At 44.2% G+C, this 21,170-nt stretch overlaps 1 protein-coding gene across 2 annotated transcripts in view; it reads left to right on the top strand.

The window, feature by feature from the left end:
- ITGB3 (integrin subunit beta 3) overlaps positions 1-21,170 on the top strand; it is an 83,835-nt gene that overhangs the window by 32,571 nt on the left and 30,094 nt on the right. For both annotated transcript variants that reach the window (XM_030220962.1, XM_030220963.1), the window contains exons 3-6: positions 13,933-14,122; positions 14,510-14,762; positions 19,207-19,369; positions 20,849-21,010. In XM_030220962.1, the coding sequence (XP_030076822.1) occupies positions 13,933-14,122; positions 14,510-14,762; positions 19,207-19,369; positions 20,849-21,010 (768 nt within the window). The remainder of the gene's footprint in view (positions 1-13,932; positions 14,123-14,509; positions 14,763-19,206; positions 19,370-20,848; positions 21,011-21,170) is intronic.

The raw sequence follows: 21,170 nt of genomic DNA, 5'->3' as shown, positions 1-21,170 counted from the left end.
TGCACTCCAGAGTGGCAGTTGGAGATGCATTCAATTTGACATCATCTCCTCCTGCCACAGGACCAGTCTCATGAACCAGAACTGTGAGATTTAGCTCCATGACAGCAGACAGCATCAGATGAAACGCATCCCCTTTAGCTTACTGCACAGGAGGTGGAGGGGGTTCAGAACAGCTGATAAGTCACAGGTAGTGCTGCAGTGTGCAAAACAGCCAGCTTTGATGCCCCTTGCTTTGTGATGCCTGGAGCAGTCACCCAATTTTCCACCTTCACTAAAAGAAGCCTACGGGCGTAATTTTAGATGTAGGTGCCTATTAGGTGCTTCAAAGGCAACATTAATTGGCAAGTAGGCGTTGGTGCACTAGGTGATACTCTATAAGGCAGCACTTGTGCCTATCTGCAAGGGGGTGTAAATGTGGGTGGAGCTTGGGCCATGGGTGTGTCTCCCAGTTATGCCATTGACATGTAAGAGGGCGCTCCAATGCCAGCCTTACAGTAGTGTTCTAGAACGGAATCTTGGCATCAAGACGCCATTATAAAAGTGGCACTAAGCACCTGGCATTGGGGCACCTAGACTGAGGTACCAATTTATAGAATTGCCCATCACGTATTTTGACTATGGGAAGGAAAGTTACATTGACCTGCAGTCACTGCCCTGTAGTGACCTGTTCAGGACTGGACAATGGGTTTATTGTACGAGAAGAGATGCTCCCAGGGAAGTTCAGCCACAAAGACAGGGAGGGGGCTTAAATTTAGGGATATGCCGGCCGATGTTCAGCCCGCGGGAGGCAGGCCGGCTAAGTCCCGCGATCGGCACTGATCCCGGGTATTCAATGCTGGGCCGTTTCAGGTGACCGACATTGAATATCCATTTTTTTCAGCCGGTTTAAACTTAACCAGCCAAGTCAATATTTAGCGTTGGCTAGTTACGTTTATAATGGCCAAAGATAGGCCTGCTATATGAGTGGCCTAATTTGACCGCCAAACTTAGCCAGCCATGCGCTGAATATTCACGGCTAGCCAGTTAGCCACCATCTGCTGGATTCTATATATCACGCCTTAATTTCTTTGTGGAAATTGAAGCATATTCTATAACAATGAGTGTAACTTAATTGGTTAACTAGCTAATCAGTGCTGTCAGTTGGATGTTAACAAGCGTAGGCGTACTTTACAGAATACGCATAGGCATAATTTTTTTCCACATGGAATTTTCAGATGCCAAATATAGAACCTAGCTCTATGCGCTGAAGTAATATTCAGTGAAGAGAACTGGCTATCTTGCGTTGAATATTGCTGCCTAGCCGATTAAGTGCTATTTAACCAACCAGATGATGTTTAAAAACAAGACATATAATGTAATTCAATGTTGTTTTTGTTCTGTTTTAGCACTGTAAGCCAGTTAGGACTAGATTCTATATGTTGCGCCAAGATTCCTGTGGAGAAATCGAATCATCATATTCTATAAAGTACGCTTTAATGTAAGTGTACTTTATAGAATACGCTGAGTGCTGGTACACGTGACTAAATGTAGTCATGGTCAATTACACCAACGAAAACCTTGACGCCTAAATTAGGCGCGGAGTGGGTGTGTTCTATAACAACACGCATAGATTTTAGAAATGCCCATGACCCGCCCATTCCATGCATATAACCATGCCCACTTTTCAACTATGTGACTTAGAATTTACGTGCACCATGTTGCAGGATACGCTTAGCAAGTAGTGCGCGTAAAGACTAATTAATGCCATGAACATGAAGGAAAAGAACAAAATGAAACATTTTACCTCCACATTGATGAAATAACTGAGTTACATGGCATCAGCAGCAGATGAATCCAGAGACTTGTGGGTTGTGACCATCTACCAGCAAGTGGAGATAGAGAACGCTGAACTGCACAGGGACAAAGTTTGTCCCCGTCCCATCCCCATGGATTCTCTCCATCCCCACCCCATCTCTGTAGGTTCTGTCTCCAGCCGGTGGTGGGAAGCGGGACTGGTGGTTGGGAGGCAGGGATAGTGCTGGGCAGACTTATACGGTCTGTGCCAGAGCCGGTGGTGGGAGGCGGGGCTGGTGGTTGGGAGGCGGGGATAGTGCTGGGCAGACTTATACGGTCTGTGCCAGAGCCGGTGGTGGGAGGCGGGGCTGGTGGTTGGGAGGCGGGGATAGTGCTGGGCAGACTTATACGGTCTGTGCCCTGAAGAGCACAGGTACAAATCAAAGTAGGGTATACACAAAAGTAGCACACATGAGTTGTCTTGTTGGGCAGACTGGATGGACCGTGCAGGTCTTTTTCTGCCGTCATCTACTATGTTACTATATGTTACTATGTCACGTCTCCGCAGGCTCTGTCTCTGCCCCCACCCCATCCCCATCCTCTCAGGTTCTGTTCTCGTCCCTGCCCCATCCCCATGGGCTCTGTTCTCATCTGCAGATGCTTCGAACACTTATGATTTTATATTTAAAATTTTTAATTAAAAGTATAAGAAGGAATAAAATACTGTGAAACTGTTGTTTATTACCCACAAATAGAAAACAATAATAACAATAAGCAACTACAATAACCCCTATATATATAATAACTGCCCCAATTTGACTACCCCTACTTGACTGACTGTACATTTGTCCTTTAGATTGTAAGCTCTTTAATCAGGGACTGTCCTTCTATGTTAAATTGTACAGCACTGCGTAACCCTAGTAGCGCTTTATAAATGTCAAATAGTAGTAGTAATAGTAGTACCACCACCCTGTACCCTTCCATCCCCAACAATAGCTGACTTCTACTAACCCAAGTCATCCTAATCCACCCTGTTAAAATGTTCAGGGGTACAAAATATAACCCGTTCTGTATGCCATAACGGGGGAGAAATATTCCTTATGAAGCACTATTATGATTTTTTAATCTACTACTACTACTACTACTATTTAACATTTCTAGAGCGCTACAAAGTGTACGCAGCGCTGTACAAACACAGAAGAAAGACAGTCCCTGCTCAAAGAGCTTACAATCTAATAGACAAAAAGTAAAGCATTTAAATTTAAAATATTTAAGCAGTCAAGCACAAGAGAACAGTCACAGAAGGACAGAAGATGTTGAAGGGTGGTCAGTGTGATTAGGTGTAACTCTGGTTGGAGTAGTGGGAGAAGGTGATAGAAGAATAGAAATGGGTGAGGTAAAGTAATGAGTGGGTTGATAGGGAGGTTATATAAGACATGTCACTCTAGGGGTGGGTGGGTAGAGGGGTAGGGTGGGTGGAAGCAGGAGAAGGTATTCTCTGCAGCCTATCTGTGAGATGGAAAATGCTCTCTGAAGCTGCTGCTATAAGTTGTTAGTTTTCTCTCCCTGAAAGAGATCCAAGCCACACCCAATCTGTGGTTGAATAAGTCATCAACAATCTCAGGATTCAGTCTAGCTCTCCTGTCTTCCTCAGTCCTTCCTGCAATAGAAGATGTCTTCTTAGAAGATGTGCTGGTAGCAGAAATGTACAGGATCCCCCATGCAAATTTTGCTAGTTGTGGCCAGCATGTTTGCTTGTTTTTCCCAAAAATCATTGTCTGCATCACTCAAACATAAACAACATTCCAGTTCATTAACAGGCTTCAAAATAGAAAATGACACGGGGACAAAGTTTGTCCCCATCCTCATGGGCTCTGTTCCCATCCCCTCCCTTTCCCTGTGGGCTCTGTTCCCGTCCCCGCAGTTATCACGGGTCCCCATGTCATTCTGTACTGCACTGTATTATAGGATGAAATCCTCTTTGGTCAGTCAGTACTCTCTATCTCCAGCAGGCGGAAATCAGTGAGGTGTCGTATATGGAACAAAACCTGGAAATATGTAATGTTGGCCTATGTAGAAGTATTTAGCAACACTGACATGGTCCCGTTGAGTTTCAGTTAGCTGGGCACACACCATACAGACCACTGCCAACTCCAACAACAGGAATTCCTGGAGGATGTGTGTGAAAGGTGGATTTGATTATACATTGTACATGGTTCCAAAAAGAAAAAAAAGGGTGTATTACTCTTATTGAGAAATATGCTTCTATTCATCTTGTATTTCCAGGATTAAACCAGTGTATTCCTTGTTATATTTGGTTGAAGAGCCATACCCAATACAGTAAAATAAAATTTAAAACAAGCAGGAAATCCTGGGAGCCCAGTGTATATTTAAACATCATAGGGATGGGCCAAAAATCATGACCTTGCAATTGAGGACCCTGTTTACTAAGCTGCACTAACGGCGTGCTAGCGTTTTTAGCATTAAATGCTAGAATCGCCCATATGTTCCTATGGGCGATTCTAGCATTTAATGCGCACTGAAAACACTAACGCACCTTAGTAAACAGGACCCTGAGTTATTACCAGTCCCATATCTTTACGGGTGATCTTATCTTTTATTTTATTTATCAGACTTGATATTTTGCCCTTAGAGATAGGGACTCATCAAAGAGGTTAACAATAAAATGGTTGGAAACTAAAAGGCTCATTAACTCTAGTTAAACTTAGACAGCGGTAATTTAACAAAGTCAACACGGAAACAGAAAAGACAGGAGAGCCATTTCATAACCTTCTTTGTTAAAACCCAATATTTAAACCCCAGGGAAAATGCTAGAGTAAAAAAAAATGAGTTTTTAACTCTTTCATAAAAGATTCAAGTCTCGGTTCTAGTTGTATATGAGCAGGGAGAGAATTCCATAATTCAGGAGCCATGTTAAAAAAGAAAAAAAAAAAAGCAGATTCGTGAGTGGAGTTTTCTTGCCCTTGACTCCCCCAGTGGTCACTAACCCCCTCCCACCACAAAAAAATGATGTTTCACAACTTTTTATTTTCACCCTCAAATGTCATACCCACCTCCCTGGCAGCAGTATGCAGGTCCCTGGAGCAGTTGTTAGGGGGTGCAGTGGACTTCAGGCAGGTGGACCCAGGCCCATCCCCCCCTACCTGTTACAATTGTGCTGCTTAATGCTTAGTCGTCCAACCCCCCCAAACCCACTGTACCCACATGTAGGTGCCCCCCTTCACCCCTTAGGGCTATAGTAATGGTGTAGACTTGTGGGCAGTGGGTTTTGAGGGGGATTTGGGGGGCTCAACACACAAGGGAAGGGTGCTATGCACCTGGGAGCTCTTTTACCTTTTTTTTTTTGTTTTTGTAAAAGTGCCCCCTAGGGTGCCCGGTTGGTGTCCTGGCATGTGAGGGGGACCAGTGCACTATGAATCCTGGCCCCTCCCACAAACAAATGCCTTGGATTTATTCGGTTTTGAGCTGGGCGCTTTCATTTTCCATTATCGCTGAAAAACAAAAACGCCCAGCGCACAAATTGTCGAATAAAACATGGACGTCTATTTTTTTCGAAAATACGGTTCGGTCCACCCCTTCACGGACCCGTTCTCGGAGATAAACGCCCATGGAGATAGACGTTTTCGTTCAATTATGCCCCTCCACGTATTCTAATGTCAATAGGTAAAGAGTTCCATGATTTAACTCCAAGTACAGGGAATAGAGAGCGAAAGATCTTCTGATATCGGATTGCCTTATGAAACGGTGTCGCTAGCATCATTTGTTCTTTCAGTCTGTTGGACTGGGCCAAACAGTGAAGCAGCTTTAGTTAGTAATACAGGTGTAGAACCCTGTAAGATTTGAAAAACTAAACAGGCAAATTTGAACTTGATTCGTTCTGGAGTCCATATCTTGCAAAGGATGTAAAAAGACTTGAAGCGGTCCAGAGGAAGGTAAGAAAATGATATGGGACCTACACCAAAAGACATACGAGAAGAGACTGGCAGACATGAATATGTATACCCTAGAGGAACAGAGGGACAGGGGCGATATGATACAGACGTTTAAATACTTGAAAGGCATTAATATAGAAACAAATATGTTCCACAGAAGGGAAAACAGTAAAACTAGAGGACATGAATTGAGGTTGCGGGTTGATAGACTTAGTAAAGTCAGGAAATTCTTTTTCATGGAGAAGATGGTTGATGCCTGGAATGCCCTCCTGAGGGAGTTGATGGAGAAAAAGCGTGACGGAATTCAAAAAGGCATGGTATGAACACAGAGGATCTCTAATTAGAAAATGAATGGTATGGTTGTATGTGTGTTTGGATCTTGAATGGCACTTAGATGGCAACTCTACATGAATAATCGGATCTCCCAATTAGAAACAGATCAATGTCTTCACGAACTTACCTCAATTTACACCTTCCCAGCTGCAAAGGAATTAAATATAAAACCTCTTATGCATCCAGCTTCTCCTTCTTAGGCAGCCAGCTTTGAAACGCTCTACCAAGATCCATCCGAAAACTGAATGACTATCTACCATTTAGAAAAATATTGAAAACTCACCTCTTTAAACAAGCTTACCCAAACGTCCCGAATTAACCTTATAAGCGCGCCCTCATGACCTTGTTTTGTCGTTGTTTATATCTTCACCATCTTCTTCCTTACACCTTACCCCTCCCTTTCCCTTTTACTTATCCTATCATTGTACACCTTTCCATGGTCATATTACATATTATAAAGTCCTTTATCCTATGGTTACTATAGTTTGTAATATTCTTCTTGCTAGACTTGTACTTTGTTTATTATGTAAGCCGCATTGAACCTGCTATGTGTGGCAAAGCGCGGGGTACAAATGTAATAAATATACGTCTGTGAAGATTCCGGGTTTCATGTATGGCAAACCGATTTAAGATGTGCTGGAGAGGGCTTTGACGGAAACTCAAGACAAGGCTGGGCAGACTTTTACGGTATGTGTCCCACAAATGACAAGATAGATTTGGATAGGCTAGAGTGGGCTTCAACGGCATTTTCAGTAGTTGGAACCTAAGGACAGAAATGCCAAAGAGAGACGATCAAGATTTTTTATCATGTTCAAGACAATGTGGAGTGGAGGAGTGGCCTAGTGGTTAGGGTGGTGGACTTTGGTCCTGGGGAACTGAGGAACTGAGTTTGGTTCCCACTTCAGGCACAGGCAGCTCCTTGTGACTCTGGGCAAGTCACTTAACCCTCCATTGCCCCATGTAAGCCGCATTGAGCCTGTCATGAGTGGGAAAGTGCGGGGTACAAATATAACAAAAAAATGTTAAACAATAAAGAGAACATTTACAAGGCATTCAATATAGCGCTCAATAAATTGAATCCCTACACCCTCCCCACCCCTCCACCATAGCCGGTGCTGGACATGATGGGGCCCAGGGCAGACGCTAGGGAGTGGGGTCCAAAAGCTTGTTTTCAGATTGTCCCTCTTTCAGCTTTAGGCAGGTGTTGGGCCCCCGGTGACATGGGGGCACAGGGCAATTGCCTTGTTTGCCCACCCCTAACACTGGCCCTGCCCGTCACTCCACATTGAAAATTTTCAGGGCAAAATTTAATTGACTGGGGATTCTGGTCTCTTTCCCATGAGGGAGAAATTTCTGAGCCATTTTAAATCCAGTTTTCTTTTGATAAATAAATATACTGTAGGATTAAGTAACGCACTTCCGTCTGTACAGCCACTGGGATTGTTAAAGACTCCAGTTTTTCTTTCTGAATATATTAACCTCAATAGGACCACTGCACCTAAAACAAGGCAGTCATATCATTCCCAAAGCCACAAAATGGATTGAAAATCCCTGAGATTAGGGAGTTGTCTGAGACCCTCAGATGACTCGGTAATCCCTGGAATTAGGGGGGGTTTCTGGTCCCTGAGGCATGTTAGTAATCCCTGGGGTTGAGTGTCAGAGGCCCTCAGATGGATCGATAATCCCTGGAATTAGGGGAGTTTCTGCGATCATGGAATAATCTCTGATGTTATCATACCTGGGGAGACTATTAAACCCTGCAATGTAGTATCAGTTTGTTTTTTTTACAGATAACTGATGCCACTGAGTGTGTTTTGGATTTAGATATATTTTTTATATTCTTGTGCATGAGGCGATGAACTTAGTAGGTTTGTCAAAGAAATCAAACAAAATGGAAACTGTCATAGATGTTAAGGGGGGGATGGACAAGATTTCCATGGGCCCAGTGATTTATGTATTCTGCGGCTTGCATGAACATTTCAGTGGATGGGAATTGTAAATGTTTTGACTTGTTTTGGCTGTGTCTCTCTTCCATTCCTTTTTTGGTGATCGGTTTCCCTTTTCATGCCTAAGGGTCAGCCTTCATTTGCATTTGAAAAGAGGGAGGGAAGGGAAAGTGGGATATAGGAAAGGGCAGGCTTGCCTGTGTTGGAAAGCGGTTAGCACATTTCTGTTTCATATAAACATTTCTGGAATGTCTTGCAGTAGACTGCATTTTTTGGCCGGTCAAATGGTCAGAAAGATTGGGGGGAGGGATGAGGTTAGAGAAGGAGTGAATAGTGTGAGAGGCAGAGGAGAAATGTCAGGAGGAAATAGGGAATTGCCATGTCTTTTTTTTTCCTTATTTAGATAGATCTAGATTAAAATCCTGTTGGCAGGAATCTTGGACAAATTCTGACAGCAAAGCATAGCCAAATATTATGTCTGCTTAAATAAAAAATGAGTTACATAAAATTCAATATTATATATATAACACATAACTGTTATACAGCATATTACAAACCAAGCATTAAAGTACAAATGTTTTCTTGCATTCCGCACTGGGCAAGTCACTTAACCCTCCATTGCCCCAGGTACAAATAAGTACCTGTATATAATATGTAAGCCGCATTGAGCCTGCCATGAGTGGGAAAGTGCGGGGTACAAATGTAACAAAAATTTTTTTTTGGATGTATAGATTATAGATCTTTCAAATAAATAATAAATGCATAAAAATCTTTTTTAAAAGTACTATAAAAACTACGGGCCTTGTTTACTAAGCTGCACTAGCATTTTTAGCGTGCTAAATTAAAAACGCTAGCGCACCTTAGTAAACAGGGCCCCTATCAGTATAAAAATAGCAGAAGCAGTAAACATAAAAAGGCAAAGTATTCATGGAATACTTTAAAAAACCCAGAGTATTCATCCAAGAGACTTGAATGTCTAAGGCCGTAGTGAAAAGCCTGAATTTCTTTTTGAGTCTCAGGACAGACAGAAGAGAGCATTCTAGACAAAAGGTACAAAATAAAGTACCTGAGATTCTGTTGCTACTGTTGGAGATTCTACATGGAATGTTGCTATTCCACTAGCAACATTCCATGTAGAAGCCTGCCCTTGCAGATCAGCAACGCGGCTGCGCAGGCTTCTGTTTCTGTGAGTCTGGCGCATGTGCAGGACGTCAGACTCACAGAAACAGAAGCCTGCGCGGCCGCATTGCTAATCTGCAAGGGCAGGCTTCTACATGGAATGCTGCTAGTGGAGGAGTAGCCTAGTGGTTGGTGCAGTGGACTTTGATCCTGGGGGAACTGAGTTCAATTCCCACTGCAGCTCCTTGTGACTCTGGGCAAGTCACTTAACCCTCCACTGTCCCAGGTACAAATAAGTACCTGTATATATTATGTAAACTGCTTTGAATGTAGTTGCAAAAACCTCAGAAAGGCGGTATATCAAGTTCCATTTCCCCTTTCCCTTTACTAAAGAGCATTAGCGCATGCAAACAGGCTAAACACATTAAAGCATTTTACAATATTTTGCCTGTTTTGTGCACGCTAACCTGAGCATTTCTGATTGTTCAAAATTATTTTTCATAGGAGGCATGTCATAGGCAAAGGGTGGGTGTTCCTGCATTATCCAGCTGGCATGTTACAATTAGCGCGTGGGAACACTTAGGGTGTTTTTTTTTTACTAAAGCTTAGCTCGAGTTTTCTGCAGCAGGGCCCATAGGAATAAAATGGGCCCTGCTGCAGATAACTTGAGCTAAGCTTTAGTAAAAGGCCCCCTCACTGCCTCTGATAAGTGTTCTTGTGTTAATTTTTTGCAAAGTAAAAATAAAGAAAAAGCCCCAGAAAAGTGCTGCAGGAAAGTCCCCTGTTAAAACACATTAGACCAAATACTCAGACCATGGGAGGTAGCCTGCGTAAGTGCTACAACCGACGCTGACCTGTTTCCGGCAACTGGCAGTGAATATCCAGGGGTTTTTTTGGCAGGCTTAAACTTAACCGGATATTCAGCGCTGGTTGGTTAAGTTTTTAGCAGCCAAAGATAGGACTGCTATTTATGTGGTCCGATTTGGCTGCTAAACTTAGCCAGCCAGCGCTTGAATTTTCGGGGTAGCCAAAAGTACAAAGACTAGGGGACACTCAAGGAAGTTACATTGAAATACTTTTAAAACAAATAAGAGGAAATATTTTTCCTTCCAAGAATAAACTCTGGAACTCATTGCCGGAAGATGTGGTAACAGTGGTTAGCATAACTGGGTTTAAAAAAGGTTTGGACAAGTTCTGGAGGAAAAGCCCATAGTCTGCTATTGAGATGGGCATGGGGAAGCCACTGCTTGCCCTGGGATTGGTAGCATGGAATTGATGCTACTAATTGGGTTTCTGCCAGATACTTGTGACCTGGATTGGCCACTGCTGGAAACAGGATACTGGGCTAGATGGACCATTGGTCTGACCCAGTATGGCTGTTCTTTTGTTCTTGGCTGTTAATATTCAACGGAAATAACCAAGTTTCCAAGTTTATTAAAAGTTTGATATTTTTATTTATTGGGATTTATTAACTGCCTTTATGAAGAAAATCACCCAAGGTGAGGTACAGCAGGTACAGCTTAACATAAAACATAAAATTATGTCTTACCTGATAATTTTCTTTCCTTTAGCCAGACCAGACCAATGAGGGACATTCAGGGTGGTTTACAATGTGCAAGTAAAATAGGATAAAACTAATAAACATACTCAATAAAACACAGAAAATAATCAAAACATAGCTGTAAACATATTAGGCCAATACATAGTATGAAATGAGTAGAGAGATGGAAATCAGCAGAAAAGGAACCCAGTGTGGTTATTTTTATTTTCTTGCCTTAGATATTCCTCAATTGTCACCTATACCCTCCTCCTCCATTCCCTGACTACATCTCTGAAGGGAATTCACAAGGACATAAACATTCCCATACTGGGGCAGACCAGAGGTCCATCAATCCCAGTATGTTGTTTCTAATAATGACCAATCCCGGTCACAAGTACCTGGCAAGGCCCTGAAAGACTAAAACAGATTTTATGCTGCTTATCCTAGAAATAAAAAGAAGAGTAAGCAGAGTACTAAGGGAGAATCATATGGTGGAGTTTATAGGCAAAGTCTCATAAACTAGCAGCAATTATCGTTGAATTTCTTTTACGCTGCTTTGTTATAATCATAGACTTTTACCCGCCCTCCTACCATTGACTGAGCTACCCAGCACGCTTATCTTCAACTATTTTTCACCTTTTTTTCTTTTTTTCTTATTTATTATTATACAGCATGCCATTTAGCTCTTATGTTGTGTTGATAGCAGTTGGCTTAAAGAGTGTATAACTTATCTGTATGCCTGTAAATCAGCACTCCCCAACAGGAGCCTGTTTCGCCCTCCTGGCTTTCTCAAGGGGAATTCTCCGCGCTGTTTCAGGCTCTCAGATTGTTCTCGTCTGCCATCTAACAGGAGCCTGTTTCGCCCTCCTGGCTTTCTCAAGGGGAATTCTCCGCGCTGTTTCAGGCTCTCAGATTGTTCTTGTCTGCCATCTGATTCTCCCTTAGCACTCTGCTTACTCTTCTTTTTGTTGGTAGTTGTGATTTTGAGCAGAGTTAGCTGCGTTGTTTGGCAGTATCCTAGAAATAAGCAGTGGATTTTCCCAAGTCCATCTTAATAATAGCTTATGTAATCTCAATGAATAAGGGTAGACAGTGGGGCTCACCAGGGGTCTGTGCTGGGACCTATGACTTTTTAACCAATTTATAAACGATCTAGAGATGGGAATAATTAGTGAGGTAATTAAATTTGCTGATAACCAAAGATATTCAAAGTAACTGCCAGAGTTATGTGCAGTGTAAATGCTGATTGGGGAAGGGGGGGCAAAAATAAGAAGATGAGACTGGGAAGAACGAAGTAGACAGTCCACTAGATGTTGTAGACTACCCCTGTTTATACATCTAAATGTATACATGAAAACCTACAGCCTAATTCTGAAATGAATGGGGACCATTTGACACTTCTGAATAAGCAGAAGTGTCACATGGTCATACCTCTTAGCTCCAAAGACTAACTTGACTGCTGGAGTTGGTATCTAGTAACTAGTAGGCCTTAATGGTCTCTAATTGTTCTCATACCCAACACTAACGTTATCGGCTTCTGTCTCACCTAGAATGTAAACCGCACTAAACCCTAGAAAGGGGTTATTAGCTGTGTACAAGAACTGGTTTGATTTAATGTAAACATTACAATAATCAAGTTAACCTGATATCAAAGAGAGAACATACCCTGTTGATTTGTTCCCTAAAAAACTTCGGTCTTTAAACATGGGAAAGATTAAACCAGTAGTTTGTTGTGACAAATTGGTCATATTCAATTTTACAATCAAGCTTTATCTGTTTTTTTTTATTATTTGTAGCATTTGTATCCCACATTTTCCCACCTATTTGCAGGCTCAATGTGGCTTACATAGTACCGTAATGGCGTTCGCCAGTTCCGGTATGAACAAATACAAGGTGTTATTATGGTAGAATAGGGTTATGAATGTTAGGTATATAGGGGATTTAAGGAGGAAGCGGGAAGTTGGGATATGTTGTAGACAAACTTATATCAACATTTTTAGGCAAATATTCAGCCTGGAAGTTCAGGGAAGAATTTAAAGGGAACAACCATCCTGCTGATCCATAATGCCTCTGACTTGTGGGGAAGGTTCAGTTTTTGAAGCCAAAATGAAACAGCCTCCAGACATAGACTAAAATTATTTATTTCTGTTGAGTCCACCCAAAAGACAGCTAACTGTTAAGCTGTGAATCAGAATCGCCAGGGGACCATATATAAATTAAAAAGGATTTGTGTTAGAACTGACGCCTACAGGACTCCAAAAAGTAACGTTTTTTTCCAACCTGATAAGTATGATAAAAAATGAACGGCTTAAACCATTTTAACACTGTACCATTCAAGCCTGGTTCTTGAACATAGCAGATAAGCCACAAATGTTAACAATTTAGGTCTTTGGAGAACTGCATCTTTTAAGCTGGTATATCACAGTGGACAACCTATGCTCAGCATGTTTATTTCCTCTCAGTACTTGAAGGAATAAGGAGCTTCAGTAACTGATATTCCGGATCAGTATTTCTGAAACTGGTCGTGAGGTGCTCACTAGCCATTTGAGTTTCTGGGATTTCCATAATAAATCTGCATGACAGAGATTTGCATGACGTAATCCTTGAGCTCTTCAAAGAGAGGGAGCCTGATGGCTTCCCCTTTTTCACTACGGCTAATTCATTGATGGTCTAAGGTCCCTTCCTAGGAGCCTATGATTTGAAAAGTCTGCTCCTCCTGTCCAGGAACTGAACCTGCAAATCTCAGTACTGCAATACTTTGTAAATCCTTTTCCATTCCCCCATCCATTGCTATATCTGCTATTCCTCCCATTCATCTTCTCACTGTCCATCTTCCTGCCTCCACTAATAGGATTCCCAAAGTGGAAGGTTTCTTGGGGCAAGTCCCCATTTCAAAGGAACACACAACAGACATAAGGACTTTGGGACTATATTGTTGGAACTGTGTTGTCTGGCCAAGGGATGCAGGGTTAAGAATTTTTTCGAAGTGCTTTTTGCCAGTTATTTCCCTTCTGGGAGTGAGTCAGGTTAGATGCAGAATCCTCTGATGGAAACATAAGTGGAATGGAACCTGATTGTTTCAAAAGAGACTAAACCCTTGTGTGTTCCCTAATATTATCACAGATGCACAGAGAAGCATAGCAGATTTTGTCATTCATAGTGCCAAAAGCTTTTGCAGAATGTCTCCACCATTGACCAACCCTGATCAACTGTTAATCCATTGTATTACTTCTTCTGATTAGGTTCTTTTTTGTGTCCTTCCTGGCAGGATTTGGAGAGAGGGGCACCTCGCTGTGATGTTCTGAGCAAGCTGATTGAGAATGGATGTGGACAGGAGAACCTTGAGTCACCAGTCAGTAGCGTTAACATCCTGGAGGACAAGTCTCTCAGTGACAAAGGCTCGGAAGGATACATCACCCAGATGAGTCCCCAGAGAATTGAACTCCACCTGCGGCCAGGTAGGGACCAAAGTTTACATCCATAATTTGGCATGTTGGTGGTAGTAGTCTCGTCCTGATTTCATAAGGAACCAAATACACTAGAACTAAAGAAAATCAAGACTAGAGGTGGATGTAACCATACTGATGTCATTCCTTCCACCTGCTTCATCTTGTCTAGCCAGTCTAATTCATGTTAATGTGGCATGGAATCTTTGATCCATGAATATGCTGTTGATTGATGTAATTAGAGGAGCAAGTGTGGGGAAAAAGATGAGCAAGTACTTTGTGTTTCTACAGTGAAGCTACTCAGTGGTCCTGACCTGCCCCTATCACATTCATGCCTTGACTTTTCTACATCTGATCAGCCCCAGCAACCAAAACTAAATTTGTTGTCTTCCCATTCAGATGATGCCAAAACCTTCTCCATCCAAGTGCGCCAAGTAGAAGACTACCCTGTGGACATCTACTATCTGATGGACCTTTCACATTCCATGAAGGATGACTTACAAAAGATCCAAACTCTAGGCACCAACCTAACCGAGAGGATGCGAAAAGTGACCAGCAACCTACACATTGGCTTTGGGGCCTTTGTAGACAAGCCCATGTCCCCCTATATGTATATCTCTCCCAAGGAGGCTATTGAAAACCCTTGCTTGAAGTAAGTCACTGCTACTGTCAAAGAAACTTATAGAGCATGGTTCTTCATTCAAAAAGTGGAGTACCAAAGTACAGTGGTAAAGCTAGATCAATTTTGGACAGGCAGAACACACAAGGAGCCTGATGTTCAGACCGCAGGAGTTAGCCGGGCTGCCTCCTGTGGTCAGTGCTAAGCCCAGATATTCAATGCTGGGCCATTTCCAGGGACCGGCATTGAATATCTGGGTGTTTTTTGGTCATTTAAATTTAACCAGCCAAGCCAATATTCAGCGATGGTTAGTTAAGTTTAAACTGGACAAAGATATACCAGCGATTTTGGCATCCTAATTTGTCCACAAAACATAGCCGGCGATGCGCTGAATATTGGCAGATACCTAGTTATATCGCATGATATAATCGGTTATCTGCTAAGCACTGACCGGCAATATTCAGCGGAAGATAACCAGCATCTCCCACTGAATATTGCTGGATGGCCAGTTAAGTACCATTTAACCAGCCAGGAGCTGTTCCTGGATGGTTAAATGGTTTTAAATATCGGGCGGAAGGTGTCATTTTACCAACTGAGGGACTGAGGTGTTTAGGCAGGGTTTCTCAGTGCTGGCTGTGTATTAGATAGTCTGAAAAAGGTCAAAAGTTGGAGCTTTGGAACAGGCTGTTTAACAAATGATATAAATCTGTCCTCTACATTAGCCAAAAACCTCCTATCACTGGGAACCTGTTCATAGTGAGCTTTCCAGATGATGCTGAGGAAGTAATTCTTTGTTCTTTCTAGTTATTTATTGATGTGACTTGACTTCATAACAACGTAAGTGAAACCTTCACAAGGTGTGGTATACAAATATCAATAAAAATATATACAAACCAGTAAACAGAACCACACTTACGTTAAAATACACACATAAAACAAACATTAACAAAATATGATAAAATAAAATAAAACCCACTTCAGAACTAACTTTTGTCTATAAACTAATCACTATCAAACAACCATAGCCTCTTTGAAATATTGGACGCCATTACTCAAATATGCAAATATTTTTACCAGCTTGCAGAAATGCAAGAAATCACATCCCAAACGGATAAACAATGGAAGGGAGTTCCATAGTGTTGAGCCCAAAAAGCAAAGGCTGTTTGAAGGGGACACTGTATTGAACCTTATGAGAGCTCAAAACCCGAAAGACCAAGTATAGAATTAAAAAAATTATCCTATCTCCACCAGGCACGTAGCCAGATAGCTAATTTGGGTGAGCCTGAGCCCAAGGTGGGTGGGCATGGAATTCACCCTCCCTGGCCCCCCTCCGGTTGGCTGCTCTCTCCACTCCTTCCTGCCCACAAACCCCAAATATTAAATACTTGAGCTGGTGGGGATCCCAAACCCTACCAGCTGAAGATTTCCTCCTCTTCGAGCAGCCAGCACTCTTCCAAATGGCAGCCGGCATCACTTGCCTCACACTGATGCTGCTGTCCAGGCTGTGCATGCTCAGTGCTTTTGCATGTGGGAAAACTGAGCATGTGCAGAAGGGCTGATCTCAGCGTCAGCTCAAGGCAAGTGCTGCTGGCTGACATTTGGATGAGCGCTGGCTGCTCAAGGAGACAAAATCTTCAGCTGGCAAGGTTTGAGGATCCCCACCAGCCACAGCAAGAGTGTCAAAATTTGGGGTGGGCCCGAGTCCAAAGTGGGTGGGCCCAGGGCCAGCCCACCTGTGGCTACGCCACTGCTCTCCACTGATACCAGTGGAGTGAATGAAGAACCAGAGTGATATGATCCTGAAGCTTCTTTGTTGTTGCAGTAGTCCAGATGGTTCATAATGGGTGCATGACTTAAGGTTGTCATGCATTCATGCCAAACAATGGCCAGACCCTCCTTAACAGATACAAGCTTGTCAAAAGAGCACCTGACATTAGAAATCTGCTTGTCAGACATCAATTCTGAGTCTAACAAAACCCATAAACTTCAGGCCCAGTATGAATATTTAAAAGGGTGCCTGCTAAGGGGGGGAGGGGGTTACCTGCTAAGGGGGAGTTCCTGCTAAGGGGGGAGAGTGTGTTTCCCAATGCCTTATCTTTCCAAATAAATCAGACACGTTCTGATTTCATGGAGTTTATTTAAGTCTGTTCCTTTTAAACCAAAGCTGCAGTTTTTCTCAGCAACATTTAACATTCACCATATTGACTCCTTCCCAAGGTGCAAAAAGATTTGGATACCATCGGCAAAGATATGACACCTAACGTCAAACTTTCCAAAGAAGAAAGCCACTGAACACAAAACCACATTAAACAATATAAGGGGGAAGAAGAAACTCTTGATAGGGTGCAGTTGTCTTGTGATCTGAATTTGAAATAAGGTGTCAAAATGACATCATTTTGGGCTTTTTTGGAAGCCATTGGAAAATAAAAAGCCTGTTTTTGTTTTTTGTTTTCTTATGCCTCAACAAGTACTGAAGATTCTGACTTCCAGGGGGAATGTGGATGCCTGGAATTTTTCTTAGCCTTCCATACTAAAATTAAAAAAAATTAAATTGCTACCCATAAAGTCAGCTCCTTTTCAAAGCAGAAGCCAGTATGTCATTGATGATACACTGAAACCCTCTACTCAGTGTGCAGCAGGGGCGTATCTGCGTGGGGCCTCAGGGGCCTGGGCCCCCGCAGATTTTGCCCTGGACCCCCCTACCGCCATCAACCCTCCCCCGCTGCCGTTCTTACTTTTGCTGGCGGGGGACCCCAACCCCCGCCAGCCGAGGTCTGCTTCCACCTGCCGCTGCCTTCAAAACTTCTTCTTCAGCCGGCGGGGGACCCCAAACCCCCGCCAGCCGCCCCGCGCTGTTTAAAATTCATCTTCGGCCTCCGTGGCCGTGCTGCTGGGATAGGCGGCGCTGTTGAAATCCACTTCGGAGTCTGACGTCGCAGCACGTACAACGTACAACGACGTCAGACTCCGAAGTGGATTTCAACAGCGCCGCCTATCCCAGCAGCACGGCCACGGAGGCCGAAGATGAATTTTAAACAGCGCGGGGCGGCTGGCGGGGGTTTGGGGTCCCCCGCCGGCTGAAGAAGAAGGTTTGAAGGCAGCGGCAGGTGGAAGCAGACCTCGGCTGGCGGGGGTTGGGGTCCCCCGCCAGCAAAAGTAAGAACGGCAGCGGGGGAGGGTTGGCGGCGGGAGGGGGGTGGAGAGACTAAGTCATTGGTGGCGGTGGGGGCTCGGCGGTGGGGGCGGCGGCGGCGGGGGGGGCGCTAAAATGTGCCCCCTCTCTCTGGCTCTGGCCCCCCCTACCGCCGGAGTCCAGATACGCCCCTGGTGTGCAGTGGTGGCTAAGAAAGCAAATAGAACATTAGGTATTATTAGCAAAGGAATGGAAAACAAAAATGGTGCAACCACACCTCGAATACTGTGTGCAATTCTGGTCACTGCATCTCAAAAAAGATATAGTGGAATTAGAAAAGGTACAGAGAAGGGCCCCAAAAATGATAAAGGGGATGGGACAACTTCTTTATGAGGAAGGGCTAAAGTGGCTAGGGCTTTTCAGCTTAGAGAAAAGATGGCTGAAGGGAGATATGATAGAGGTCTATAAAATAATGAGTGGAATGGACCGGGTGGACCTGAATCACTTGTTTACTTCTTCCAAAAATACCAGGACTAGGAAGCATGCAATGAAGCTACAAAGTAATAAATTTAAAACAAATCGGAGAAAATATTTCTTCACTCAACGTGCAATTAAACACTGGAATTTGTTGCCAGAGAATGTGGTAAAAGCAGTTAGCTTAGCGGGGTTTAAAAAAGATTTGGATAACTTCTTAAAAGAAAAGTCCGTAAGCCATTATTAAGATTGACTTGGGGGAAAATCCACTGCTTATTTCTAGGATAAGCAGCATAAAATGTATTGAACTGTTCTGGGATCTTGCCAGCCACTGTTGGAAATAGGATGCTATACTTGATGAACCCTTGGTCTGTCCCAGTATGGCAACGCTTATGTTTTTATGTAACTGAGCAACAGGCGAGAGGCAGTGGCGTTCCTAGGGGCGCTGACACACGGGGCAGATCGCCGATGCACCCCCCCCCCCGTGCAGCGCAACCCCGCCCCGGCGAAAGAACACCCCCCTACCCCAGCGAAAGAACCCCCTCACCCCCGGGTGCAGGCTGCAGGGGGGGGTGCCGCGCGCCGGTCAGCGTCGTTCGTTTCCATGCTCCTCTGCCCCGGCACAGGTTACTTCCTGTTCCGGGGCAGAGGGAGCATGGAAACGAACGACGCTGACCGGCGCAGCACCCCCCCCCCCCCAGCAGCGTGCACCCGGGGCAGACTGCCCCCATCGCCCCCTCCCTTGGTACGCCACTGGCGAGAGGGCAGCTGATCATACGCAGGCAGCTAGTCTGAGTCTAGAACCTGGAGGTTCATGTTTTATACATTGCAGGTTGAACACAGACTTACCACTGCCTGCATCTCTTCTAGGATACAGTCCACCTGCTTGCCGATGTTTGGCTACAAACATGTCCTGGCACTGACTGACGAAGTCAAACGTTTCAATGAGGAAGTACAGAAGCAGAGCGTGTCTCGCAACCGCGATGCACCTGAGGGGGGCTTTGATGCCATCTTACAGGCTACCGTCTGTGACGTAAGCGTTTATTACAAGACAGTGGCCACATAACATTGAGTTGTTTCATGAAAGAGTTGCCAACTGTGTCTGTCAGGTCTTTCTCTATTACTTGTATACACTTGGTTGCAATGTTCCTACCTTAAAGAGCTTATAATGTAAGTTTGAGCAGAGAGAGTTGAAGTCACTGGTTTATTGAGTGATGGACCTTTCAGGGACCACTGGCATCTTTGACTATAGCGATTGTAACTTTCCTATTATGAAATACCTTACAAGAAGTCACCTAACCACAGGCATAAATTCCACTCAAACAGCTCCTGCAGCTGTGCAGGCTCAAAGGTTTGTAGCACTGAGCCAACCTTTGCTTTGCGGTATTCCCACCCTTCCCCCTGCAGCAGGGGCGTAGCCAGACAACAGATTTTGGGTGGGCCTAGGCAAGAAGTGGGTGGACACCAAGTGTTCTACCCCCCCCCCCCCCCCCCCCCCCCCCCCCCCACCACCACCACCACCACCAAAAAATATCTCAGTTGACGGGAAAATGCTTCTTTACACCTTGGCAGTCTGCAGCAGGCATGCGCTGAAAATTGAGCATGTGCAGATGCCGGTATCATGGAGAGTAGCATTTTAGTTACCATCAGGGGGAAGTCTTCAGCTGGCGGAGCTTGGGATCCCCACCAGCTACTGTTAAATGTGTGCTACTGTTGAGTGGGCCTGGGCCACCTGTGGCTACGCCACTGCCCTGCAGTCAATTTTTGCTTTGTGGGTCCCCTCTCCCTCCTCCTCCCTCCCTGTGGTCAGCTTTATTTTTGTGCACCCTCCCCCTGCCTGTCTGCATCAGCCCTTTAAACTGTGGAATGAGCATGTTGTTTTGCTTTCATGACTATGTGTTTTACCTTGCACAGGGGTTTAAACATGAGATCAGGAAGTACCTGTTCTTGTGTTTAAAACTGTGGTGGTACCGGTGGCCATGCAGGGGAGAGAGCACAGCAGTGAGAGTCAGACACACTCTTCACTAATGTAAAGGATGAGCCAATGAGGCAGGCTTTTGGCACCCTGAGCCATGCCTGATATGCCTCATGCTCCACCCTACAGTGCAGGGGGGCCAAAGAGAGCTCACAGCTGATGCCAGATTGTCTGATGACGATCCATCGTTCTGGGTGCCCTTTCTAAATTTGTCACTTTGGGTGCCTTAATTTGAACCGAGGTCACTGATCCTGGTTCCAAATAAACTCTTTGGAATGTAGCAAGGGGAGTCATTTCGTTGAATTAAGGTATATAATTTAGCTTTTCTCTCGTTCGGTACATGTGAGCTGTGAAACTCAGTTTAATATTCACCTCTAGTCTGAGAAAGTCTAGCGTTTGGGCCAGACAGCCGAAGTGCTTTCCCCACAGGTATTAAACTTGGCAAGCCTCCTTATTGTCTCCGGTACCCTTCTTTCTCAACCCCTGTTGGGTTTTAAAATTTGTGTGGGTGAGCCCAGTCTTTGCATTTCCCTACAGGACAAGATAGGTTGGAGGAATGAAGCCTCTCGCCTACTAGTGTTCACCACAGATGCCAAGACCCACATTGCTCTGGATGGAAGACTGGCAGGAATTGTGCGGCCCAATGACGGGCAGTGCCACATTGGGCCAAATAACCATTACTCTGCCACCACCATCTTGGTAAGTGCTACAGTGGACATCTGTTCTAGGCCTGGGAAGAGCTTAGCTTGTCTTTGTCAGTCAAGTACAGGAAATTATGAATTAGACCCAAAAATGAGGAATGATGCTCCCCTATGAAAATGCAAAGAATGAAATGTGTGTGTCCTCTTTATGTCAGGGC

Source organism: Microcaecilia unicolor, chromosome 12 (genome assembly GCF_901765095.1).
Source record: "Microcaecilia unicolor chromosome 12, aMicUni1.1, whole genome shotgun sequence".
Taxonomy (NCBI): Eukaryota; Metazoa; Chordata; class Amphibia; order Gymnophiona; family Siphonopidae; genus Microcaecilia; species Microcaecilia unicolor.
Note: the sequence above shows the minus strand (reverse complement) of the source record. Positions and strands in the feature narration are given on the sequence as shown.